Raw genomic sequence first — 16,009 nt, 5'->3', positions numbered from 1 at the left:
TGGCCAAATACATCTGCCCTCTAGAAATTACTGTAGAGAATGCACATTAAGGTGCCTACAGTAGCAACGAACACTTGCAGGAGAGAGAGAGAGAGAGAGAGTGTGTGTGTGTGTGTGTACATAGATGTATATGCCCTTTCGTATAAACAACTGAGGTTTTGTGCTTGCAGGTGAATGAAGCCTTTAGCCGTGTAACCCAGCGCAAGTCAACAGGAAAGGTCATCATCTCAATTAAATAAATCAGCCTGTTTCCTCAGGACAGCCCCTGCTGCTGTTGGACTAATCAGCAGAATCACCCTTCTGGCTTATGGATTCAGACAGCCAAGTTGCATTTACCCTATGATTTCTTGCATGATTTGTCTACCACCACCATTAATGTAGAGGGCTCTGGGCTCCTGCTTAGGGTTAGATGACATGATGATATAAATACTTGTGCCCATTGCTAGCATTGGTTGAGTTGCACTGGCGCTAGACAAACAGTGCCAGCAGTCCTAGGGGAGACAAGCTTTCACTGTGACGGAAAGAGGGAGAATAGATGCAGAGCAGTGCAATTAATACAAATGTAAACCAGACTCTCTTTAAAGGAATCACCACTGGGAAATCTCCTTAAGTCTCCCACTGTGAGCAGCGTGTGCTCTGTATAATATACCTATAACATCCTTGTGTCCCTAGAGCAGGGCTTCTCAGACGCTTTTTCCATAGTGTGGTTCACCTTTTAACAGAGTGTTTATGATGGGGATGCCTCCCCCTTCTGCTGGCAGTTGTGCAGACCCCTCTTCTCACATTTATGGTTGCACAGACTGCTTCCTTTCCATTGGTGATGACCTAGTATCTTAGGGTATGTCTACACTGCAGTCAGACACCTGCGGCTGGCCCATGCCAGCTGACTCCGGCTCACAGGGCTGTTCAGTTGTGGTGTAGACTTTCCAGCATGGGCTGTGGAGTCCTCCCACATTGCAGGGTCCGTGAGCCTGGGCTCCAGCCTGAGCCTGAGGGCTTGTCTATACTTACGCGCTGGTTCGGCGGCTGGCAATCAAACTTCGGGGTTCGATTTATCGCGTCTTGTCTGGACGCGATAAATCGAACCCAGAAGTGCTCCCCGTCGACTCCGGTAATCCTGCTCGCCGCGAGGAGTACGCGGAGTCGACGGGGGAGCCTGCCTGCCGCGTCTGGACCGCGGTAAGTTCAAACTAAAGTACGTCGACTTCAGCTACGTTATTCACGTAGCTGAAGTTGCGTACCTTAGTTCGATTTGGGGGGTTAGTGTAGACCAGGCCTGAATGTCTACACTGCAATTAAGCAGCCCCTTAGCCCGAGTCAGCTGGCACAGGCCAGCCATGAGTTTGCATGAATTGCAGTCAGACCCTTGGTGTCAACCACAGTCATGACTTTCCTGATGTTACCTTTCCCCATAAGCAAAGTGTTTTTAGCTTCTTGTAATGCAATTTAAGAGCTGGAAATGAGGAGGGGAATTAGTGCCGTGAAGCCAGTCAGTGCTCCACCCACCACAGTTTGAGAGGAGCTGCCCTTGGTTGTGATAGAGCAGCACTTCTATATGTAGCCATTACAAAACAGTCAGCTAGAACCAGGCAGCTTGGGGTGAGGGGTAGAGTTGAAATGAAGAGACATGAAAAAACATGAGGTGGGGGCACAGTTTTTGCAACGGTGTCACCAGCGTTTGGTCTATATCGCCTGTTGCCCTGCCTTAACCAGTGGCTGGCATTGCATGAGAAGAACCAAACAACCCCCCAATAATTGGTGTACCCAGCCACTTGCATGTGGCACAAAAGACTTCATCCCTGACTCCTGTGTCAGCTCAGCTTGGTCCCAAGAGGTGTAATTATACGGCTGGTGACCTTGGTGAGTGTCGCTGCGAACAGGAGAGACTTCAGTCTGAGACACTGTTAACAAGCACCATTGGCTCTCTCGAGCCTGCCTGAAAAGAGCTGGATCCATGACGTCCTGCAGAACGCGCTCTGGTAGAACTATTTGATGTGACAATACCTAAATTCCTCCACGCTGCTCTGACTTGCAGTCCAAATCTGTATGCCTCAGAACTTCCGTTAGAATAGAACGCTTTCTAAATGTACAATAAGCCTTTTGGTTTTCTTAATATGGCTTTGCTGCGGCTGTGGAGACCAGGCTGTCTTGCTCTTGTCTTTGCTGCTGTGGAGCGATGACCAGCTACCCTGGCTTCTGTCCAGTAATTTGGAGGAGCCTGTAAAAGTCTTTCACTCCTTAAAAACATGACTGATTCCTCAGATTGCCACCAGCTTCCTGCTGCAGGAGGCTGGTGTCTTGGTTGCTTGTTAGTGTCCTACATAGTTGTGAACAGTTAGAAAAGTTCTGCAAATGACAGCTTGTTCAAATAAGCTTCAGACTAGGTGGTCCTGATGGTCCCTTCTAACCTTACAGTCTGTGAATTTAAGCTGTGGGACTGGGGGCCACAAACATAAGAATGGCCATACCAAAGGTCCATTTAGCCCAGTATCCTGTCTTCTGATAGTGGCCAATGCCAGGTGCTTGAGTGAATGAACAGAACAAGTAAACATCAAGTGATCTATCCCCTGTCGCCCATTCCTAGCTTCTGGCAAACAGACTAGAGACACCATCCCTGTCCATCCTGGCTAATAGCCATTGATGGACCTATCCTCCATGAATTTATCTAGTTCTTTTTTGAACCCTGATATATTCTTGGCCTTCACAACATCCTCTGGCAAGGAGTTCCACAGGTTGACTGTGTGTTGTGGGAAGAAATACTTCCTTTTGTTTGTTTTAAACCTGCTGCCTTTGGCGTGCTTTGTGTGCATTCTGCTTACAGCACTTTACAAACATTCATTGTTACACCATCAGTGCGTGGTAGCTAAATGATCCACTTTAGAGATGCAGAAACCACAGCCTCAATGCAGCCAAGCAAGGAAGCCCATGCTTAATTCCATGTATCCTCTTGAAGTTAATGGGACCACTTCAGTTATGCATCTGCTTAGGTGCTTTCCTGAATCGGGGCCTGGGTCCGTGTCAGAGCCAGCATTAGAACAGAGGAGTTCTGTGGATTTGCTCCCGTGCTTGATGGCGCTGCATCTTGGGCTGTTGGGTTGTCCTCCTACACATCACAATGGCTGCTCTGTGGAGGAAGGAGCTAGCTCAGCAGCAGCCAGCTGCTGGGAAGAGAGTTGGCGGCGATGGCAGCAGCCAGGGCAGCACGGCCTCCTCTCCCCTCTCCCCAGGTCATTAATTGGTTCTGGGTCCTTCCAGAAACGGAGGGAGCGGGGCCTAAGGGTTTCAGCAACCCCAAAGGCCAGGCACGGGGGGCTGAGTGTGTGTGTGTGTGTGTGTGTCGGGGGAGTGGGGGTTGGAGTGAACATCCATAATTATTAGGATAAATCAGTGCCCGACTTGAAGCTAGGCAAATTCAGATTGGGAATGGCACATATGTTTTTAGCAGCAACAGGCACTGACTGTCATTGGAACAATTTTCCAAGGTTGCCGGTGATTCCCCATCACTGGCAGTTTTTAAATCAAGATGGGGTATTTTTCTGAGAGAGATGCTGTTGTTCAAACAGGAAGTATTTCAGGAAAGCTCTATGGCCTGTGTTATACAGGAAGCCAGACTAGATGATCCCAGTGGTCCCATCTGACCTTGGAATCTGTGGCTATTTTCAGAGACCTTTGCAAAGAAAAGGGACACACTATTTTTAAATGAAAGATGAGATTAGCTATGATGTTTTTAATCCCCTCCCCACCCATGGGAGGTTGGGAGAGGGGAGGGGAGGGGAAGAGTGGGGGGAAGAAGGGGCTAAAGGCTGGCTCTGTTTTGTCTCCCTCCTGCAGTTCTTGAAAGGGGCCTTACTGGATAGGTGGAAGTGAATTATTTTGTATTAATTCTGATAATGTCCAAAGCTGATCAAAAGCTTCTTTTAAAAAAAAGTGATCATTTTTGCAAGTCCCTTGATCCTTGGAAAGAATTAGCGAGGTGTCCCACATGGGAGAAGTGAAACTGGGGATTAGGAGACTGTATGGAATTCATTGAGACAGAAGCACCAAGTGCCAGTGTGAGAAAACAAAGTCCAGTGATCTTGGTGCAGAAGGCTGGGTGGAAAAGTTGGTAACTCAACTAGTTTTTCATCTCTGGAGCCCTGGGTTCAGATCCCACTTAGATGAAATGAACTTGTTTGTCCCCTGCATCGTTGGGAATCCTGACTCAAGAGGAGCCCAAGGTTAGCAATACAGGGCTGCACTGCAGTTCAGAGCTGTGTTGCATCTATAGAAGTCAGGGCCGGCTCTAGGCACCAGCGCTCCAAGCATGTGCTTGGGGCGGCACTCCGGCTCCTTTTTTTTTTTTTTTGCGCTTGGGGTGCAAAAAGCCGGGAGCCAGTCCTGAGTGGAGGTGAGCTGCAGCGGTGGGGGGCGCGGGGAGGGCCGCAGGAAGTAACTCTGGGGGGGAGGCAGAGGAACCGTCCCCCATTGCCGCAACTCACCTCTGCTCTGCCTGCTCCCCTGAGCATGCCGCTCCGCTTCTCCCCGCTCCCAGGCTTACCGTGGGAATCAGCTGTTTTGCATCAAGCCTGGGAGGGAGGGGGGAGAAGCGGAGCGGCAGCAGCGCGCTCAGGGGAGCAGGCGGAGTGGAGATGAGCTGTGCAGTGGGGGGCAGTTCCTCTGGTGCCCCCCCCCCGGGTTACAAGCCTGAAAGGGAGGGATAGGAGGGGAAATGTGGCGGCCCAGGGGAGGAGGCGGGGCCGAGGATTTGGGGAAGAGGTTGGAATGGGGTGGGGAAGGGGTGGAATTGGGGCAGGGCCGGGGGGGCGCGGGAAAATCTTTTTGCTTGGGGCGGCAAAAAACTTGGAGCCAGCCCTGATAGAAGTGTATGGAGAGTCAGCACTGGAATCACAGGGTCCTGCAGATCAAGACTGAGTTGTATAGGAAGGTAATACACTGTCTGTGTCTAGCCAGTGCTGTTAGCCTTTTGCTTCCATTAGCCCCACATTCAAATAAATCTAGTTCTGTGATTAAATCTTTATGGAGCATAACAGTTCTCCCTCTCTTTCCTATTTCTTCCAATAGCTGACCAAACACAATGGGTATCCGGACTCTTAATTAACTCTTTATAATGACTGTAAATTTCATTCTGTACATGTATTTGTCATATGCCTTGAATCAAAGAATTGTAAGGAGAGAATTGAAAAGAATTTTTTTTCCCATGTGTGAATTTGCCAAGAACTGAATTAGATTATTTTTTAGTTAGTCCTAATTGTAAAGATATTAGAAAAATGTATATTAAAGAAAAATAAAAGGTTACTTTTTTACAGTGGAATTAAAGTGGTTCTGCATTGAGTTATTAAGATAGGTGATATTAGTATAGTTTATATTTGGAGACTGAGCGTAGTATGGGTCCTGATCCTGCAATCTGATCCCCAAGGGTGGACAGCCGAATCTGTGTGGAACCCCCTTGACTTCAGTGGCCCTGCTTCTAGGCCTGTGTGTGCATAAGGGTCTGTCTGTCTGCAGATCAGATTGCAGGATTGGGGATATAGTTTGGGGGCTAGCAAATAGAATACACGTCCAGTCCCCTCTAGCTGGCCAGTCTGAATGGGGCCTGGGTCTAGGGTTACCAACTTTGGTTGAACTAATTCCTGGAGGTTTCATCACATGACATATCTTTAATTAAAGATTAATCTTTAATTCCTGGAGACTCCAGGACAATCCTGGAGGGTTGGCAAGCACAGGTGGGTCAGCAGTGACAGTCATTTCCTTCAGGAATCTGGCTAGTGAACTCAGTCCAGGCCCAATGGACAAAAGTCAGCATCGCAGTTTAGCTGCCTTGCTGGCAGGGGTGTGTGCAGAGAGGCCAAGGAATGAATGTGTTTGAGGCTGAACTTCCTTTTGTGGCTTATCAGTAGTCCTTCAGATCAGAAATGGGGAGGTGTATAGGTGTACACTCCATTAGATCAGGGATTCAGGATTACGGTCTCCATGTCTTTTCATCCAATATTTTTCACAAACACTAGGCGGCAGATTGTTCCCCTGATCTCTTCCTCCTATTGCCAGGGTGAAACAGGCAGATCCATTTATCCAGAGAAGTCTGCGCGTGGGGAGGGGAGGGCTGAGTTGACCTATGGCACAACATTCTGCTTCAGGCTGATGCTGCAGAAGCCCCATAAGTATGATCTTCTCATGGGTGGGATCTGCAGCTTGGGGGAAGGGCCCTCAAATCCCCTATGATTTCCCCACGTAAGATCAAGCTGATTCCTCCTCCTCTGAACTCTCTAAGGGAAAGTCTGAGCCTAGGTGACAGCAGGGAGTCTAGGGAGCTGTGATCCCTGCTGGAGGGAATAGGGAGAGCTGGGGCATAGAACAGAGACCCTGCCTTTCTGGGTATATGTACCAACATCTATGGGATTGGAGGGTCTTGCCAGCAATTCCATCCACTCCCTGACAGAATAAGTCAGAAGGATCTCCATGGATTGTTTCACAGACAGCCTGTGGAAAAGGGGCTGTGTGATCAGAAAGCCCTGGAGGGCTTGCTGACACAATATGTCCTGTAGGACATACCTCTCAGGAGATTCAGAACGCTTGCCCTGTCCTCTCTCCCTACCGCTCCGTCTTTGTGCAAGATGGGAGGCCAGATTTCCAAGTGCTCAGCACCTGCAATTGGGGCCTGATTGTCACATTGCTTAGGATGGTAGCATCATAACAGGAGCCTCTGGGTGCATAGCCCTCTTGAAATCTGGCCCCTAGTTTAGCTGTGACACCACATATTAAAGATGTGGCACCCAGGCCTGCTGCAAGAAATGGAGCTTTATTTCCTGGCCTCAGTCTGTCACCTGACCTGACTCAGGGTTACAAAGGTAAATAATCTTCTCACATGGCAAAGGTTGGTAAGGCATCCAATTACTCCAATGCCACCTTCTCATCAAGTATCGTCACCTCCTTCACACAAAGGAGCATGCTTTAGGGAAGGGCACACTCTTGCAGCACTGAAATAAAAATCTATAGCTGCTACCAGGGAGCTCTGCCAGGCAGGGTGAACGTTTTCTTCTGATCTTCCAAAATGCCCAGAGTTTTGATACGTGTAATTAGGAAAAAATCGAGCTGGAAGTAAACTGAGCATGGACTAGAAAACTTCTGTGATTTTTTTCCTTTCAAGCCCACAATCAGATTTCAGCAAAACTTTGAATAATGGATAAAGCTTTGAATAATGGATGCTCTGTAGTCAAGGTCCCTTGACTTTTCTTTTTGCCTAACAGGAAGCCTTTTAATTTCAGTAAACATGGTAGAGTAGGTACAAAATGCTTTGTGTTTTGCAGTGCCGATGAACTGAAGTGTGTTTTCATTAAAAATTCAGCAGTAGGAGTGCAAATCCCAGCTCTGAGCTGTGTGTTGTTCTGAAGGTTGGCTGTAGTTGGAACTGTAGACAGGGGCCAAATCCCTGGCTGGTGTAACTCTCTGTTGAAATCAAGGCAGCACTGCCCCACATTATGTTGCGTCTTTCCCCGTCTCTCCTCTGGGCAGTTCACAATTCTCTTTTTACCACTATGGTCAGGGCCGGCTCCAGGCACCAGCCTGGCAAGCAGGTGCTTGGGGCGGCCGTTCCGGAGGGGGGCGGCAGGTCCAGCTATTTGGCGGCAATTTGGCGGACGGTCCCTCACTCCTGCTCGGAGTGAAGGAGCTCCCACCAAATTGCCGCCGCAGATGGCAATCACAGCTTTTTTTATTTATTTATTTATTTTTTTGGCTGCTTGGGGCGGCCAAAACCCTGGAGTCGGTCTTTATGATTGTAGCTGATGGGATTGTCACCTGCCTTAATTTGATCAGATTAAAGCCTTCTGTACTGAGATCTGGGGCCAGATCCTCACCTGGTGTAATGTGGAGTAGCTCCATTGAAGTCAGTGTCCACTGGCTGAGGATCTGGATCCATATGGTTATGCTGTGATGATTGCAAAGCCAAGACACTACTGAATTCATGATGTATTGAGTTTGTACAGCAGGGCACATTTTTAAATATGCCAACAACTATAATGTATCATTGAGAGTCACCTTAGAGAGGCTAGTGCATAATAACTTGCCCTGATGTTTACATTGCCACTGGATGTTCTGTCGTGATGTGATGATTTTGAAACGCAAAGAGGAATTCTAGCAACTTGCAAGTTAGCCTTCCAGGACACAGGTGGATAATAAGCGTGAGTGGCAAACCCCGATCTCTCATCTGCTTTTATCTCAACTCTCTGCTTCCTCTCCTTTGTTCTGGCCTTTCTCCAATTTACTTCTGCTGTGATGAATTTTTAAACCAGCTGTAGAAATAAATTATCATGCCCCTGAAGATTTCAGACACTCTTATTGACTTGAACGTTATTTGTGGATTTGTTTATGCCTTTGGTGTTCAATTTCCTCAGCTCCTTGCTCAGAGCTCTAAGGGTCTGTCTACACTGCAGTTAGACACTTGCGGCTGGCCTGTGCCCGCTGACTTGGGCTCGTGGGCCTCGGGCTAAGGGGCTGTTTAAGTATGATGTAGATGTTTGGGCTTGGGCTACAGCCTGAGGTCTTGGACCCTCCCATCTTGCAGGGTCCTAGAGCCTGGGCTCCAGCCCGAGCCTGAACATCTATGCAGCGATTTTTTCAGTATCAGAGCCCTGACTGATGCAAACCCGAGTCAGCTGACCTAGGCCAACCACAGGTTTTTTTATCCCTGTGTAGACATAGCCTAAGTTAGCCAGAATGGGACAGAATACTGCTCCAGCACTTCTCTGAGGGCCCCTCTTCTAGCTTTTGTGTTTGCAAAGTAAACACTCTGAATAAGAAACTACAGTAGAACCTCAGAGTTACAAACCCATCGGGAATGGAGGTTGTTCATAATTCTGAAATGTTCGTAACTCTGAACAAAACATTATAGTTGTTCTTTCAAAAGTTTACAACTGAACATTGATTTAATACAGCTTTGAAACCTTACTATGCAGAAGAAAAAATGCTGCTTTTCCTTTATTTTTTTAGTAGTTTACATTTAACACAGTACTTGCTGTACTTGCAAGTAATAGCACTGTATTTGGGTTTTTTGGGGGGGGATCTCTCTGATTCCAAATTAAGCGTGTGGTTGACCAGTCAGTTTGTAACTCTGAGGTTCTACTGTATGTGTAAACAGATGCAGTGCTCTCTTTCTGACTCTGCAGCCAGACAGCCTCAAACAACAGCTCCAAGGAACTGTGTTCCAGAATTGTGCTATAGCAAATAGTAAAGTCTAGGGCCTGGTCTACACTAGGAAATTAGGTTGATATAACTACATCGCTCAGGGATGTTAAAAATCTACACCCCTGAGCGACATAGATAAACCTACCTAAACCCCACTGTAGACAGGGCTAAGTCAACGAGAGAATTCTCCCATTGACCGAGCTATTGCCTGTTGGGGAGGTGGATTATCTATGCTGATGGGAGAACCCCTCCTGCTGGCATAGCCAGCATCTTCACTGAAACACTATAGTGGCGCAGGGTAAGTGTAGACAAGCCCTAAGACTGTAGCTTGATTTGTGAACGTGTTCAGACATGGTTTGGTCCCATCTATGACAAGCTGCAACATCAAACTGTGTTTGAGCTGTGTCATGGGACAACATATCATAACAGCTCCTGACACAGTAGATTTTACATTGCAGCTGGGACCTCTGTCTGGTTTCTGTCAGATTCTTGCAAGGCCTTGTTCATCAAAATAATCCTCACCCATCTGATCAGCCACCTGGATTTCAATGAGATAACTTAGATGCTGGGGCTGCCTACAAAAGCAAGGTTTACTTGTGTGAGTAAAAGATTGGATGACTGGGCCCTAAAGCTCTGTGGGAAAGGGAACATGGCTTACCATATGGAGCAGGGAAGGTGGCAGAGTGTGAGTAGCCACCAGTTGGGTTGGGGAAGGAAAAAATGGAGGCGGGGGGAGAAGAAGAATGGCTGGTGGACCACAAGCAGAGTGCCAACATTTTCCTCCCACCCACAGGCTCATTCTGATGCTCCTTTCCAACCACCTGGAAGTTTTAAGTTTATTTTAATAAAAAAGACCTCATAGGAGGAGTTGCTCAACCCTCTGCCAATACCGATTCCTTATCGTATTTACCCTTTTAACAGTGGCGAGCAGTGATTCCATATCACGGCTGGATAGCTGTGTACAGCTTGCCTCATTCTTGGTGGAGAGTAACATTGTTACCTAGTCACGTAAAAGAAGTCTTTTTGTTAATTTTTGAAATGCAAATATATTCCCCTCAGAAAGAAAATGAAAGCTGCAACAAAAGTAGACGCCAATGCCAGAGAGTTGTTGGCTCTGATTCATCTTTTCTAAAGGAAAACACATCTCTGCAACAGGGTGGACTGAGTGGAATCCACGGAATTCTACAGTGTGACCCATGGCTGCCTTCTTCTGCAGGTTGGATGGGAGGTCCCAGCTCCATTTTGATCTGCCTATTTGACTCAAGATGGTGCACTGCATGCTAGGACCTACCATCTGCAGCCCATTCCTCTGTGCAAGCAGTTTTCTGCTCTCCTGCTTATAAGGTACTCCCACGCAAGGGAGAAGCTCATAGAGGAGTGGGCTCCAGCATACAGTACTGCATCTTGATTCAAAGGCTACTCACCCTCCGCTATCTTCCCTGCTCTATATGGCTGCATTTTGCTCAAATTAGGTCCAGCTCATATGGGAGCAATGCATTTTTCATATGTATTTCTTAATATTAGAAATCTATGGGATACAGCTGAGATCTGAACCAGGTCTAGGCAGTGTTGACCACTCTCACGGTTTTATTGTGAGTTCTGTGATATTTGGTGTTTTCCTTAAATCCTCAGCTCCTGGAGTCGTAATTACATGAGAATTGCAGCTTTCAGTTAAATAAAAGTAAGATTGTAGGCCTCATGATTGTAAAGAAAAGCTTTAAGACATGACCTGAGTGTACCTTAAAGGTTCAGAAATAGAAGGAAAATAAAAAGAACCCAGAATTTATTATATTTTAAAATCTCACGAGTTTTAAGCCAACCTCCTGATTTTCAGACCTCTGAGGTTAGCAATAATGCACATATATAGTATGTATAATTTTCAAAGTACGGGCCTGACCCTGCAGACTTTCAGTGGATCACTCACAGGGCTGAGATTTAGCAGTGTTAGTGGTGCCAGAGGCCCTGATCAGGATTACAGCCTACTGGGCTGAGCCCTGCATTACCATATAGTAAGAGGCAGCTCCTGCCCTAAAGAGTTGATGATCTAACTTGCGAGTATTAATTATATCTAAACCTAATGTGACAACTATGGCATTTCTGTTGTAATGTTGTCAGTATATGAAGATATCTGTATAACCAAATATATAACTAAACTATGTTAATAACACGTGTATATGAATCATATACCTTTGCCATGGATTTTCAATATTATACATAGGAGCCAGTTTTATAGCATTGAAAATATATATCATTTTTATTTTTAGTGCATTTAAACATGTACTAAATTATGTTTTTCCGGTCTGGGAAGCAAGTGGCCAATGCTGTCATTGCAGGTGTTCCCCTGGATGGGGCCAGTTTGCCCCTGGAATATTTCTGCAGTTGGCATGTTACTTTACATTATTAACTGTACAACATTGTACGGCCCAGGTGGCTACAGAAGCCCAGGTATACAACAGAGTCCAGTCATTGGGATTAGCCCTTCAGCCTGTCCCCATTTTATCTGCCACTGAGTAAATCTGCAACACTCATAGTCTCTCTGTTCAGTCCAGAGATAACATCAGTTTTATGGCTGGAGAGACAAAGGAGGAACATTATAGGTGTTACACACAAACTCTAGTGGCGTGTGGGACATGAGCACTGAACGACCTTCTTCCCCCACAATGACCTTCTCAATATGGCAGAATTCAGCTGCTGGAGAGGCCCTTGTGGCGTCTCTCTTTGCTTTGGTGCTCAGAGCTAACCGTTCCGACTACCAGCAATGGCTTCAGTACGAAGATTCCGGCCAGCTGACGTGGCAGAGCTTGTGTGTGTGTGGGAGCATTCAGAGTCTTTCAGGATGGGATGCAGCAGCCCAGCCTTTGCTTTAGGGGTAGGCGGTGTAAGTAACTACTTTTCAGTATTCACGGTAGAGAATAACGAGATTTATTGAAGGGGGAATAAAGCGGGGCGGGGGAGAGACACTTCCCGGGGTGAGGCTTGATTTGTAATAGGACCCAATAGAGATTAATTGCCTTTCTGCTACAGCCAAACTGAGAATTTTATAATTTGAATAAAAACATGCTTTGATTTTAACAAATGCCAGCTGTTTGCAAATCCGCTTCTTTATTTGGAGGAGCATGGGCTGGATGTAGAATGCCTTTTGCTTAATTTGCTGTAGGCTAAGAGTGACCCTTTCTTGCAGTTTATTGAACTTTCCTTAAAATCACCAGAGATCCATTCCAGACAACCTTGTTAATTATATTATTAAATGTCACTGTGCATAATTCAGGGGCGAGGGTGGCAAAGTCAAGTGGTTTGGGGGATTGAGAACAGTGAATGTGGGGCAGGGAGACTTGGAAATTTAGACACACAAACTATCTGATTAGTAATGGGAAAATGCCTGCCAAGAAATGATAAATCAACTCCTGGAGCAGATCCACAGAGAGGTGCTATGCTACTGCTGGAGTTTGCACTGGAAGAGTTTCCAGCTGTTTTCAGGGGCAGTACTGGAGTATTGTTGGTTTTACATTTCATCCTGTATAAAATCCACAGTAATAACTAGGAATTGATATAGAGCAGTGGTTCTCAAACTTTAACAACCTGTGAACCCCTTTCACTAAAATGTTAAGTCTCGCGAACCCCCTCCTAAAAATGAATATTTCCAGGGATTTTCTCCTTTACCTGAGTATAAATTATAAGAGCAGTGATCTTGGAAATATAAAATTTGTTTTTATGACATGCGTATTACACACTCTTTATTATTAATTATTTTTTATCATTACAGCATTTTTATTACATTATGAAAATGGCAACACTCTTCCAAGATCTCACTTTCATAGCTTGTATCACTTTGAATAAGTCTGTTATAAGTCAAGGCTCCTGTGTTTTATCAAGGAGTATCAGATGTGAAACAGCATGAAGGTATTTAAGAAGCCAACTCAAAGAGTTCCTCTTACACAAGCATTCAGGTCTGGAGCAGTCCAGGCAAACAATGCACATTACAACAAAGCTTAAACTTGTTCTTCATAATAATTTAAAAAACAAAACTAGCTGCCTGTTTAATTTTAAAACCAGCAAAAAATATCCACCATCCTTTCCATTTCTTATAAGGAGTCTTAAAGTTTAAATCTCCTCAGTGTGATAGATATGCTTGCTTTGATCTGTTTAGCTCTTGGAAGTCCAGGGGCTCCTGGACTGCTGGCCCCAGGCTGCCTGGGGTCCCTAAGGACAACTCTGTCCGCCATTAGGGAATTTTTTCCTGAGAACCCCCTATAACATTTCACGAACCCCCAGGGGTTCCCGAACCCCAGTTTGGGAACCACTGATATAGAGGCTGCCTCCTCTCTTTGGGCTTAAACCTGTGAAGATCTGAGCCCTCACAACATTGACATCAACTGGAGTTAAAGGCTTTTGGCATCAATGAGGAGACACTGGATTCTAATACAGTCCTGATTTGCCTAGGTCAGCCTGTGTCTTGCAAGATGTTAAAAGGACACAATGCAGGAATTACTGGGTGAGGTTCTACAGCCTATGCTATGCAAGAGATCAGACCAGATAATCAGAATGATCCCTTCTGGCCTTAAAATCTATGCATCTAATATTATTACAACCAAAAGTTTTAAAAATCAATTTTCATATGTTGTGCTGTTTGTTTATTTTTTGTATTTCTCAGTTCAGACGATGAGGGTAGATCAGGGGTTCTCAAACTTCATTGTACGGTGACCCCCTTCTGACAAAAAAAATTACTACATGATCCCAGAAGTGGGGACCAAGCCTGAGCTTGCCTGAGCTCTACTGCCCTGGGTGTGTGTGTGGGGGGGCAAAACCTGAGCCTTGCTGCCCCCGGTGGGGGGGCCTGGCCAAAACCTGAGTCCCGCTGTCCCAGATGGGGGAGAGGGGGCAAAGCCAAAGCCCCGTCACACTGGGCAGGGGTGGGGGGGATGCCAAAGTCCAGGCCCCGCCACACCAGGTGGGGGGAGCCGAAGCCCAAGGCCTTCAGCCCCAGGCAGGGGGCCTGTACCTGAGCCCCACTGTCCAGGGATTAAGCCCTCAGGCTGCGGCTTTGGCCTGGGTGTTGGGGCTCAGGCTTTGGCTTCAGTGAGTCTAACGCCAGCCCTGGCAACCCCATTAAAATGGGGTTGTGACCCACTTTGGGATCTCAACCCACAGTTTGAGAACCGCTGAACTGGATTATTTGGATTGACTGCACTGAAAGGCAATGTATGTGCTACATTTTTAAGGGTCTAGAACTGAGAAGTCTTTTCACCTCTCACTACTCTGATTCTATTTTTTTATTCTATTTTCCTGTCATTTAAAGGGATACTATGAAAATTAAAGTAAGTTTTAACAAAAATGAGCTAAAAGTAGTTGCAGGCAGTACATCTACCTCCAATTTCCCCTGTCAGTTTATGGGGTGTTACAATCACAAAATCCCAATTTTTTTTCAACTTTTTCTGTGAAGGACTCACACAAACAAGGGAAACTGGCTGACTACCTGGGGTGCAGTAACGCTGACTATAAGCCAAGTGCTGTGAAATGCACAAAGCAAACAAACTGAAGAAACAGGGGAAAATATTTCCCATCTAATCTTATTAAAACAACCATAGGTAAAATTTGTCAGAGAAATGTGATTTCTAAGATCTTGTTCCTTTAGCTTTGTTTAGAAAGTATTAAGTTACTCAATATATAATGTGTTAACCGTCAGAAATGTAGTTAAAAGGTCTCCTACAGATACTTAATATTTTTTTCTTTTTTTGAGCATCCTTTATTATCTTTCTACTGTCCTTTTGTATCTTCCATCTCTGTCTCTTCTCTCATTCTTCTGTTCCCAGCCTCCAGCTCTTCTGTTGTGCTTCCTGGCTTTCCGAACTGATGTTTTTTGTAGCTTTCCAGTTTAGGCTGCTCTTGCTTGAAACTTTATGTTGCTGGCCTGGTAGTGTTTCCCCACATCTTCTTTCCTTGCACAGCCTGAGTAGTATAGCATCTCTGGTCATCTCAGATATAAATAGCATTCATAACTGCTGCTTTATGTAGTTTAAACTGTGGCTTTTTCCTCACAGCACACCCTGGCTTAGCTATTTCAGTGGATGACTGCAGTCTTGGAAATTATGCCCCTTTACAAAGATTCTGCTCATCCGGAAGTGGCTGAGAATTTTAAGATCCCTAATATAAATGATGCCCTGGTGGGAGTCAGGCTTTAAAAAAATGTACCAGTTGCCTACTAGAGAGAGGCCTAAACTTACCAGCCAGAAACCAATAGAAAAAACACGGTGATAGTAAACAGAGAAAAGTTATCTACAGGAGTAACAGCATCAGTGCCTCTGCTATTGCTTACAACTTTCTGATGGGCAAGAGAAATGTGAAACTGATACGATTGTCTGTTTCAGGACTGCACAAAGTTTGAACAGTAGCGGTAAAACCGACAAGGGACATGTTAATTTCACTCTGGCAGAGCAGCAACAGAAGTAGCGGAACAGTCTGTCTGCCTACTAGTTCTAGCAGCTGATGGCAGGTCAGAATTTACTGGCTCTGGAGAGCCCTTGGACTGGGGTTTGAGACCCCATGGTCCCTGACAGTTGTACACCACAGGGAAGGAAGCTTTCCTGAGATTTTCAGTAAAAAATCTGCTCTGTCCTTTGACCTCCAGATCATTCAGTAGTTAGAGATGGTGGAACAATCAAACATGATTGGGGTGGGGGTTACATTTGCTAGAACTATATTCATCCACAGTTAGTAGTAAATTAACTAAGAAGCTTAATTAGCAAGTTTCATTTATTTCTTGGGTGGCCTGTTAGCTGCATGATGAAATCAAATACTATGGTGATGAGTATGGTGTAAGACCATAAATAGA

The 16,009-nt window shown here is 45.7% G+C and overlaps 1 protein-coding gene across 3 annotated transcripts in view; it reads left to right on the top strand.

The window, feature by feature from the left end:
- Positions 1 to 16,009, top strand: part of LOC128841738 (quinone oxidoreductase-like protein 2) — a 41,851-nt gene that overhangs the window by 23,040 nt on the left and 2,802 nt on the right. Inside the window, exon 10 of one of the 3 annotated variants that reach the window (XM_054037106.1) lies at positions 171 to 5,337. The exons of the other annotated variants lie outside the window; for them this stretch is intronic. Within the exon in view, the coding sequence (XP_053893081.1) occupies positions 171 to 239 (69 nt within the window). The 3' untranslated portion in view covers positions 240 to 5,337. Of the gene's footprint in view, positions 1 to 170; positions 5,338 to 16,009 lie in introns of those variants that run through there. 3 annotated transcript variants of the gene reach the window in all.

The sequence above is a fragment of the Malaclemys terrapin genome, chromosome 8, assembly GCF_027887155.1.
Source record: "Malaclemys terrapin pileata isolate rMalTer1 chromosome 8, rMalTer1.hap1, whole genome shotgun sequence".
Lineage (NCBI taxonomy): Eukaryota > Metazoa > Chordata > Testudines > Emydidae > Malaclemys > Malaclemys terrapin.
This window is presented reverse-complemented; position numbering and strand designations above follow the sequence as displayed.